At 52.7% G+C, this 10,924-nt stretch overlaps 1 protein-coding gene across 1 annotated transcript; it reads left to right on the top strand.

Moving 5' to 3' along the window:
* Positions 1–4,693: 4,693 nt before the first annotated feature.
* LOC127328283 (uncharacterized) lies at positions 4,694–6,791 on the top strand. Its single transcript, XM_051354893.2, has 4 exons — positions 4,694–4,752; positions 4,831–4,884; positions 4,972–5,282; positions 5,485–6,791. Exons 3-4 carry the CDS (start codon positions 5,180–5,182, stop codon positions 6,069–6,071), a joined length of 690 nt encoding a protein of 229 aa, XP_051210853.2. The 5' UTR covers positions 4,694–4,752; positions 4,831–4,884; positions 4,972–5,179; the 3' UTR covers positions 6,072–6,791.
* Positions 6,792–10,924: the final 4,133 nt, after the last annotated feature.

The following is a 10,924-nucleotide window of genomic DNA, read 5'->3' as shown; positions in this document are numbered from 1 at the left end:
ATGTTCATAGATTCACACAAGTTACAGGCTCTGCCTTCCTACATACACGCGTACATACTTGCCCGTGAAGATGGGCTGCCCCCTCTCCTTATATAGGGGAGAGGGTGGCTTACACTGCAAGAAACCCTAATGGCATCTTTGACTGGACAAACTACTTTACAGAGTTACTGTACAAAGCTACTTTAAGCTCTCTTGTACAAAGCTACTTTAATCATAGATGACACCGGGGCCTTCTTTTATCATAGAAGCCTGACGTCCCCGGCTTCTTTCTCCGTCACCTCTCTCTTTGGCGCCAGGCTCGAATAAAGTTACTTGGCTTAGCTCATCCTTGTCTTCTTGCTCAAGAGAATCTTTGACCAGTCCTGCCGACAGGCTCTCCTTTCCGGTATCTTTTATACCGGGTCCCTTACCCCTTTGGGGATACCGGCTTAGCCTTGCTCTCCCGGATTCCTACTAGGCTTCCGGCAAGAACATTAAACCGGTATCTCGATGGCTCAAACCATCCGGTTTGGCATGCCTTTGGCATACCGGGGGTTATCCCCCCAACATTAGTCCCCGAAGCTGCTATAGCCAGGACGAATCTATCCTACAGACCAAGCCAGGTTTTCAACTTTCTAAGCTACCGGATGAGTCACTCATCTCATGAGCTTAGGTCCGGCACCATCACCCTTGTTCCTTTTCTTCTCTTTGCAAGGCTCGTTCGGCATCTCTTTTTCCGGCACCACGTGTCTTTGCTCCTTCCTCGGCGAAGTCGAGAATATATCGGGCCCCGCGCCTCGTCGATGACATGCGCACCGTAATCGACGCGCCGTTGTCCGCCGTCACATCGTTTCGACTCCCGCGCACGCATTTAATGCACCGCAGCGGATCCCACTACCTCTTCGGGATCCCGCGTGCGCCTCCGTGTGGCCTCCGTTTTCGCGCGTGTATCCGTTCGCCACGTGGCGGCCCAAGGTGCGAACCGTCGCGGGCCGCGAGGCGAACCGCCGCGGCCCAGCGGTGCGCTGCCCACTTTCTCTCTCTTATATAAGCACAACTGCCCGTTCCCCTTCATCTTCTTCGCATTCTCCTCCTTCGCGCACAGAGCTCCACGCCTCTGCGCCTCCGCCGCTCTCCGTCCGCCGTCACCCGTTCAAGCTCCGGCGCCCGGCGAACTTACGCCGCCCCTCCGCCGAACTTCGCCGTGCGGAGTTCTTTGGCAGCACCTTCCTCGCGTCCGCCGCATTTGTGCTTCTTCGCGAGCTTTTCCGCTTCGCCATCGACGGAGCTCGCCGGCGACCGCAGAGCCGCTCCACCGCCAACAAACACTCCCCTCGGCGTCCGCGCCGCTCAAGGTTGGTATCAATTTCGCTTTACTCGCCGTTCGCTTGCTTTCCAGATCTTGAGCCTTTGGTGTTCTTATTTGCTCCTTTTCTTTGGTTTTCTTCTTACTCGTAGATCTTCACACGGGGTTGAAGTTTGGGATTCCTGTTTCTCCGCCCATCCTTGCGATGTCCGACGAGGATCTTCCTCTCGCATCCTCTTCTTCTCTTTCTCTCAAGCGCCGTAGACCTTCTCCCGGTGAATCTACGGCCTCAGATCCAATGGAAACCGATTCCGGCAACCAGCAGGAATCCGGTGACCCCCAAGAGTCCGGCGGCCACCTAGAATCCGGTAGCTTTAGCCAAGCTTCCGGTAGCCAAGAGGCCAGTGGCTCTGGTCAAGCCTCTAGCAGCTCCAGCCAATCTTCCGGCGAGGAGCCTTCCCCAACCACCCGCGGAGCCTGGATGGGCTCCTACGTTCCTGAGTTTGAGATCGATTGGCTGTACCGGTCTCGGAGGATTCCGGAAGGAGTTGCCTGCCGGATTCCGGATAACGAGATCGAACCGGATCCGGAAGACGACGAGCATGTTGTTTTTCTCGCTCACTTTGAGCGCGGCTTCGGCCTTCCTGCCTCTACTTTTTTCCGGGATTTCCTGGATTTCTACGATCTCCAACCTCACCACCTTCCTGGCAACGCCCTTTTCTATCTTTCTTGTTATGCCACCTTCATGGAGGCTTACATCGGCATTCGTCCCACTCGTGAGACGTTTGCCCGTTTCTTCAACCTGCGGATCAACTCCGTCCAGGGCAAGGAGATCCCCAAGCCCAAGCCGCCCGTGCAGTGCGGCTCCTGCATCGTCGGCTCCCGCCAAGGGAGCACTTTTCTTAAGCTTTCCGGCCTCGAGTCTTGCCGCACCTGGCAAGGAACTTTCTTTTACGTGAAGAACACCGGCCGCGCTGATCGCATCAATCTTCCTCCATATCAAGCGGGGCCCCCCAGTAGAACCAACTGGAGCTACAACCCAAGGACGGAACACGCCGAAACCAACCGGGTAGTGCGTTTCTTGGCCTCTCTGAAGAAGGAGACCAACATCTGCTTACGACGATATCATCCGGACTTTCATATCGCGCCGGGTGCTTCCTCTGAAGCGCCGCGCACATAGGATGAGCGAGATGTATGGCCCAGGCGATCCTACCAAGATCACAGGCCGCGCTCTCAGCAAGAAAGACGTTGTTCTCAAGGCCAAGCAGATTTGTCAAACTGCTATGCCTTTCGCGTGGGAATGGGGCCTCCTTCCCCTCAGTTTCTCTAACCGTCCGACCCAAGAAGTAAGAGATTGCGCAATTTGGGGTTGTCTTTGCCGGTAAGTTTTACGCTTTTGCTAACCATCTTTTTACCTTGTGTCGGGCCGGGGTCCGCGTCCCCTCTATCCAGCAGAGCCGCGAGGACCTCTCCTAAGCGTGCCTTTGACTCCTTCGACCCGGATCCCTACATCTTTTGGAAGGATCTGAAGATGGGGAAGACTCCGGCTGCGCGCCTTGGCCGGGACCCGCCGGAGCCCACCGGAAATCCGGAGGAGCTGGTTGTGCTCGAGGTATTTTCTTTTCCGGCTTCTTATACTTTGCCATTATCGCTTTCTTGCGAATTGCTTCTTAGCCATATCCAACTCACAGATCCACGAGCGCGTGCCACCCTGCGCGCCGAGGCCGGCACTGAGTTTGTGGACAAACTCATGGCCCAGGGCCGAAAGAACAAGCAGCCGGCATCTACTGCCGGCTCCAGCCATGCTCCTCCCTCCAAGCGCTTCCGGACGGAGCCCGTGGGGGAGAAAGAAGTGGGCGTGCGCCGCTACGGGCGCAAAGCGATGCCAACCGCTTCCGGGTAATTTCATTTTCCGGCTTGCCTCCTTTTTTGCTAAGTTCTTTTTCCGGTTGCTTCTTCTCAACCACTTGTCTTTTTTCTTTTTCTCAGCCCCGCTCTCAAGCTTGGCCCAAGGCCATCGGGCTCTGAGGGATCCGCAAGGACCTCAACCCCTCCTCCTCGTTCAAGCCCGGCACCATCTGGTGCCGGCAACACCTCTGCCTCCCTTTCGGGGGGCACAACAAATTCGGGGCGTGCGGCCCCTTCACTGTCAGATCACCGCACGGAGGAGGATCTTTCCTTCCTCCCGGAACACCAAGACACCGGCGCCAGCAACACCGGCGCCGGAGAAGAAGAAGCTGCCGGGCGGGCGGAGCCTTTTGCTCCTCCCGTCCTCGAAAAGACAACTTCCGCGCCGGAATCTTCCGCGCCGGAAGGCTCCAAGACGGGTGACGCTCCTAGCGCTCCCCCTTCTCCACGCACCATCCTCATGCCTCCGCCTGAGGCTCCTCGCGCCCAGCCTTCCAAAGCCGCTCCTGGCGCGCCGCCGGCCAAGACCTCCGGGGCCCCCTCTACTGCACCGCCGCCCAAGCCTTCCAAGCTCATCAAGGGGAAGGCGACGGCCTCCAGCGCCCCTTCGGGCGGCCAGCAGCCCTTGGTGCTGCACGTCTCCAAGGCCGCCAAAGGTGCCAGCATGAAGGCCACCGGCCTCCTCGGCCGCATCACGGAGTTCCAGCGCCAAGGCCGGGACCTGGGGCACCTCCTGCCCTATGCTCAAAAGTGGAACGCCGCGGACGTCACTCCGGCGACCCGCGGAATGGGCAAGGACCGGCTGCCGGCACCTGATCCTGTCGGGGATCGGTCTTCTGAGGAGCACTTCATGCGGCTCCGGGCAGCCGTAAAAGAGCTTGACAGCGCGTGGTACGATTCCACGAACAATCTGACGGTATGTTCTATTAACTTTCAACCTTTGCCGGTTTCTTTGTTTCCGGTTCTGCTTTATCTTTTCCTTAGTTTCATGCCGGTTTCTCTCTTGTCTATCTTCCCAGTCCCCGAGTTTTGTGGTGAGAGCGCAGCTGTTAGCGCAAAACTTAACTTAAGTTTTTAGCGTGAAACCGGCACTGCCAGTCCCCGAGTTTCGGGTTAAACATCTTCTCCTTAACACATAATTTACCTTAGAAACGCGCAAAACCGGCACTGCCAGTCCCCGAGTTTCGGGTTAAGAACTTTGTTCTTAGCGCAAAACTTATCTTAAAAACGCGCAAAACCGGCACTTGCCGATCCCGAGTTTCGGGTTAAGAACTTTGTTCTTAGCGCAAAACTTATCTTAAAAACGCGCAAAACCGGCACTGCCAGTCCCCGAGTTTCGGGTTAAGAACTTTGTTCTTAGCGCAAAACTTTATCTTAAAAATGCGCAAAACCGGCACTGCCAGTCCCCGAGTTTCGGGTTAAGAACTTTGTTCTTAGCGCAAAACTTAACTCATTTTTTCTTTTTCTTGAACAGGTCACCGCTGACACCCGGAAGACCCTCTTCGAGGAGCTTTTATGGGAGCACCGGGAGCTCGCTGAGGCACACGACAAGTGCCAAGGTGAGTTTTTTATTCCACCGGCATCTTTGCTACCGGAAACCTTTTTTCCTTGTGACACTTACAATTTCTGTTCAACAGTGATCCCGGAAGCTTCCATCGATGCTCTCAAGGAGCAGCTCGCCACGGCCCAACGTACTATTTTTTCCTTTCTCCTTTGAACTTGGTTTCTTTTCAGTTTTACTAGTGTAACCTTGCTAACACTCATTTTTCCGGTTACAGGGGAGAAGGATGAGCTCAGCCGGCAGCACCAGGAGGAGCTAAACGCCCTCAAGACCAGCTACCAGAGCTCAAGTCTCGATTGATTCAGGCTGGGCTTGACCACGCCAAGGCCCTCAAGGCCGCTGAAGTGACCGCAGCGGCCAAGTTGGACGAGGCTCTGGAGAATGCCTGCAATGCCACTGTGGTGTTGCGGGCAGAGCTGGAGGAGATGGCCAAGGCCCGGAAGGGTGCCGAGGAGAAGGCCGCGCGGCTGGAGGAGGGGCACAAGGAGTGCGATCAGCTGATCCTGCAGACCGACACACTTGCCCTCCGTAAGTTGTTTTCTTTTACACTTTGACTACTGCATACGAGCCTTTTTTCCTTCGACCCCATTTTTGTTTCCGCTATCTTTCCGTCCGGTCTCTCTTCTTCCGGATTCTTTTCTCTCCGGTCTCTTTTTCTTCCGGTCTCTTTTTCTTCCGGTCTCTTTTTCTTCCGGACTCTTTTCCTTAAGCTTTTTCTTTCTTTGCACAGGCCTCTTTCCGGACTCGCAGAGGTATGCCGTCAAGAAGGTCGACGCGCAGCGCAAGGACAAAGGCCAAGCGGATCTTACCGTGCCATGGACGCCCAAGGACCATCTGGTCGCGCTTAACGCGCGGGTGTCCCATATGCGCTGCATAGACCGCAATCTTTCGGACATCCCTGATGTAGCTACCCAGCTATACAGGACTTTATGGCCTGGCGAGGAGGTGCCGGACACCTTCTCCCTCATCAACGACCGTCTGAAAGGTGCCGGCAGGAGGATCCGCGAGTGGCAGTGCTCTGCTGCCCGCGCCGGAGCGGACTCCGCCCTCCGCGTCGCCTGCTCCTGGTACCCGGAGCTCAATCTGGACGCCCTTACCGGCGTGCGCGAAGGCGCAGAAACGGATCTGGACCCGATCCTCTCCGCCAAGCGGCAGGATCGCGCGTACCGCATCGCGGAGTATGCCGACATGCGCACCTTCATCCCTCCCCCTCCTGGCGTCACGGATTATCTCGACGAGGAGGAGGGTGAAGCCGAAGAAGAGGTCCTGGGCGATGCTGGTGCCGGCGATGCTCCTCCGGAAGCCCCTGCTGCATGATGATTTCCTTTGAAGTGTTTGCTCATTATATCTGTTGGTCCTGTTGCTTTAAGACAATATCTGTTAAATTCTGCCCCGGAATGCCGGGGCTTATGATGTAAAACTTAAGTTTGCCTGTGGTTGTGCTACAACATTTCCTGCCGGTAAGTTATACCGGTAGCTAAGTACTTATGAGTTTGCCTTAGCATATTTTGCTTTTGGTTCCGCTTTTATCCTGCACTGCAAAGATTTCTCAATTGCTTCCGCATCCAATTTGATGCATACTTGGTTCTTTTGCCTTGGCTCTGCCTGCCTTCTCTGGGCGTTCTTTGGCGTATGAGCACAAGGTTCTTTCACCAAACAAGCATCTTCTTGAACTTAGAAATAACTTTGAAATTTTGCAAAAAACCGGTTTAACCGGGGTTAATTAAATTTTTCAGATTGTTCTTTCCTGCTCTCCCTTTTCGCAGTTCATGTGCTTATCCCCTACCGGTTTATCTTGCTTGCCATGAAGCCGGTTTGCGGACAGCAGCAGAGTCGAAGACTCCGGTAGGATTTAGCACACTACTAAACCGGAAAGAAAAAACATTCAATAAGCAACCGGTAAACTGAAAAAATAGACAAGTTACATGCAACTTAAGTTGGGGTAGTCCCCGAGATTCACTCAAGGTTCCGGCATCTTTTATTCATAGCATATAAGGTACAAAAAGGAACTTCTTACACCACCACTTCAAGAGTAGAAAGGACGCAACGAGCTACGTTCCATGGACGCTTGCTCTCCTCGCCGGACCTGTCCGCCTTTCCTTTCTTCCATTCCTGTGCATCTATCAAGTAGTATGCATCATTGTGAAGCACCTTGCTTACAATGAAGGGACCTTCCCACGGTGGCAAAAGCTTATGCCGGCCTTCAAATCGCTGCACCGGGCGAAGTACAAGATCTCCTTCCCGGAAAACTCTTGGGTTAACCTTCCGGTTATGATAGCGTCTTAGGTTTCTTTGGTAAATGGCTGTTCTTGCCAAAGCCAGCTCTCTTGCTTCTTCTAGCAAGTCCACATCGTTTTCTCTGGCCTCTTTGACCTCTTGCTCAGTATAGAGCTGTACCCTTGGTGAATCATGGATGATATCGGTTGGTATCACCGCTTCGCTCCATAAACCATGAAGAAGGGAGTGTATCCGGTAGACCGGTTTGGAGTTGTTCTTATACTCCACAGTACTGATGGTAGCTCATCGAGCCAACATCCCGGTGACTTTTCCACCGCATCAATGAGTCTAGGCTTGATACCGGAAAGCACCAAGGCATTCATTCTTTCTACTTGGCCATTGCCCCGTGGATGTGCCATCGAGCACAAATCCAACCGGATGTTCTTTTCTTCACGTAACCTTTTGAACTCACCTTGAGCAAAGTTGGTTCCGTTATCGTTGATGATGCTGTGCGGGTATCCATACCGCAAAATGACATCTTTCAAGAATTTCACAGCTGTATGCCCATCACACTTTGCGATAGGTTTTACTTCCAGCCACTTGGTGAACTTATCCACCATGACCAAGATGTGAGTCATCTTTGCTTCTTGCAGTTTTGAATGGTCCAACCATGTCAAGGCACCAAACAGCGAATGGCCATGTTAGCGGTATTGTCTTTAAACCGGATGCTGGGTATGGTTTTGCTTGGCGTACCTCTGGCAGCCGTTGCATTTTCTTACCAAATCCTCAGCGTCCTCCAAAGCAGTGGGCCAATAGAACCCATGCCGGAATACTTTTGCTACCAAAGCCCTTGATGAAGCATGATGCCCACATTCTCCTTGGTGAATTTCCTCAAGCATTTCTTTTCCTTCCTCCGGTTCCACACATCTTTGAAGGACACCGTAACGCTTCTCTTGTACACCTCACCATTGATGAATGTGTAAGCTTTGGACCTTCTTTGTATCTTCCTTGATTCATTTTCGTCAGCCGGCAAGGTGCCGCCGATCAGGAATTCCTTAATAGGTTTAACCCATGATGGTATTTCTCGAACCAAAAACACCGGTGCATCTATCTCCATGCTATCTACCAGCATCGTTTCTTCCGGTATGGGTACAGCAGTCCCCGAGCCTACCGGAGCAGTCCCCGAGCTTGCCGGAGCAGTCCCCGGGTTCCCTTCATCGATATCCATGGGTACTACGTGTGACTCTGGTACAAAAATTGATTCTGATTCCGGGCTCGGCTTGATCGATGGCACTCTTAGGTGAGCCAAAGCTATTCCGGGAGGAATTTCTTGCCTAGATGAGCCCAACTTGGACAAAGCATCCGCGGCTTCATTTTCTGCTCGCGGCACATGGTGAAACTCACATCCTTCGAAGAATCCGGCAATCTTTTGCACGTGAAACCGGTACGAGGCCATGTTGGCGTCTTTTGCATCCCAATCTCCTGAGCACTGCTGTACCACAAGGTCTGAATCGCCATAGCAAATGATCCGGTGTGCACCGATTTCTTTTGCGACCTTAAGCCCATGGATCAAAGCTTCATATTCAGCGACATTGTTCGATGCCCTGAAATGTACTTGCAAAACATACCGGAGGTGGTCTCCCTTTGGTGAAGTAAGCACCACACCGGCACCTAGACCTTCCTTGAGCTTAGATCCATCAAAGTGCATCTTCCAGTATTCTATCCTCTGATCTGGCGGTTTGTATTGCATCTCCGCCCAATCAACAAGGAAATCAGCCAAAGCCTGTGATTTTATGGCATCTCTTCTTTCATATACCGGCACGTACGGTGATATCTGGATCGCCCATTTTGCAATCCGGCCGCTGGCATCTTTGTTGCACATGATGTCGGAAATTGGTGCTTCACTCACCACCTTCATGGGGTGCTCCTCAAAGTAGTGCTTGAGTTTTGTGGCGGCCATGTACACGCCATAAGTCATTTTATGGAAGTGAGGGTAGTTTTGTTTTGAGAGGGAGAGCACCTCGCTCAAGTAGTATACCGGCCTCTGGACGGTTTTTTCTTCCTCTTCTCTTTCAACCACAACCACTACACTCACAACCCGGTTTGTTGCTGCTATGTATAACAGCATAGGCTCCCTTTCTAGAGGTGAAGCCAGTATGGGTGCTGTGGCTAGCATCGTTTTTAGCTCCTTAAACGCTGCGTCTGCCTGAGGGGTCCTGACGTACGTGTCATTTTTCTTCATGAGAGCATATAGTGTCAGAGCTTTTTCTCCCCACCTGCTTACAAACCGGCTCATCGATGCCTAGCTTCCGGTAAACTTTTGCACATCTTTTAACTCTCGAGGGATATCCATTCTTTCTACCGCCGGATCTTTACCGGATTAACCTCTATGCCCCGGCTTGAAACCAGGAAACCGAGCAGCTTGCCGGCGGGGACACCAAAGGTACATTTTGCCGGATTGAGTTTCATCCGAACCGCCTTAGGTTATCGAATGTTTGCCGGATGTCATCGATTAAAGTGTTTTTTACCTTAGTTTTTATCACGATGTCATCCACATAGACTTGCACATTTTTTCCAATTTGATCAAACAAGCATTTTTGCATACAGCGCTGGTACGTTGCACCAGCGTTGCGCAACCCAAAAGGCATAGTGACATAGCAATAAGCCCCGTGCGGGGTAATGAACGCAGTTTTTATTTGATCTTCCTTTTTAAGGGAATTTGGTGGAAACCGGAATAGGCATCCAGGAAGGACAACAACTCACACCCAGCAGTTGAATCAATCACTTGATCGATTCGTGGCAAAGGAAAAGGATCTCTTGGGCAAGCCTTGTTCAGGTTGGTGTAGTCGATGCACATGCGCCACACCTTCGGAGCTTTTGCCTCCGTGTTCTCATCTTTCTTCTTTTCAACCATTACCGGATTGGCCAGCCACTGCGTGTGCGTGACCTCCACAATGAATCCGGCAACAAGCAGCTTGGTTACTTCTTCTCCTATGATCTTTCTTCTGTCTTCAGCGAACCGACGCAGCTGGTTGCCGCACCGGCTTGGCATCTTTCCGGACGTTTAGAGAGTGCTCAGCCAGCTCCCTCGGAACACCTACCAAATCATCGATTGACCATGCAAAGATATTCCGATTCTCACGGAGGAAGGCTGACGAGCGCGCTTTCCTATGCTTGATCAAGGCCGGCGCCGATACGAACGGTGCGCTGCAGGTAAGCCGGATCCAGCACAATGTTCTTTGTTTCATTGGTTGGCTTGAATGCCGGTGTGCCCATGTTTTCACTCATTGCCGCCAAACTCATTTGTGAGGATTGAGCCAGCGCAACAAATGTCTGCATTCTTTTCTTTTCCTCCGCGATCACCAGCGATTCTCGCTAGGTTTGATCCGGCAGATGCGATTTCAGTGAGATCTTATAGTTTCCCACCACAGTCAATGGCCCACGAGGTGCCGGCATCTTCATCTTGAGGTAAGCCGTATGAGTGGTGGCCATGAAAGCAGCCAACGCCGGTCTCCCCAAAGAATGCATGGTAGGGACTGTCCAGATCCACCACCTCAAACTCCAGATTTTCCACCCGGCAATTGTCACGTCCTCCAAATGCCACGTCCACCCGAACTTTTCCTATCGGGGCACAGGACAAGCCCGGGACGATCCCATGGAACGTTGTGCGCGTTGGCTGAAGCATGTTTTCGTTATGCCCAGCGTTTGCATGGTGTGCTTGTACATGATGTTGATGCTATCGCCACTGTCTATCAGCACCTTGCTGAACTTCACTCGAGTTTGCGGCCCTTTCATGATCGGGTCCACAACAAGAGCATATCCACCCGGATTCGGCATGATCTTTGGGTGATCCTTGGATGACCAGGTAATTTCTGACCGGACCACCTCCTGTACTTGGGAACTGCCGGCATCACAGCATTGACCTCCATGGAGCGCCGGTGTACACTTTGCCG

This window comes from Lolium perenne, chromosome 2, assembly GCF_019359855.2.
Source record: "Lolium perenne isolate Kyuss_39 chromosome 2, Kyuss_2.0, whole genome shotgun sequence".
Lineage (NCBI taxonomy): Eukaryota > Viridiplantae > Streptophyta > Magnoliopsida > Poales > Poaceae > Lolium > Lolium perenne.
The sequence above is the reverse complement of the archived record's forward strand: the minus strand, read 5'-3'. Positions and strand labels throughout refer to the sequence as shown.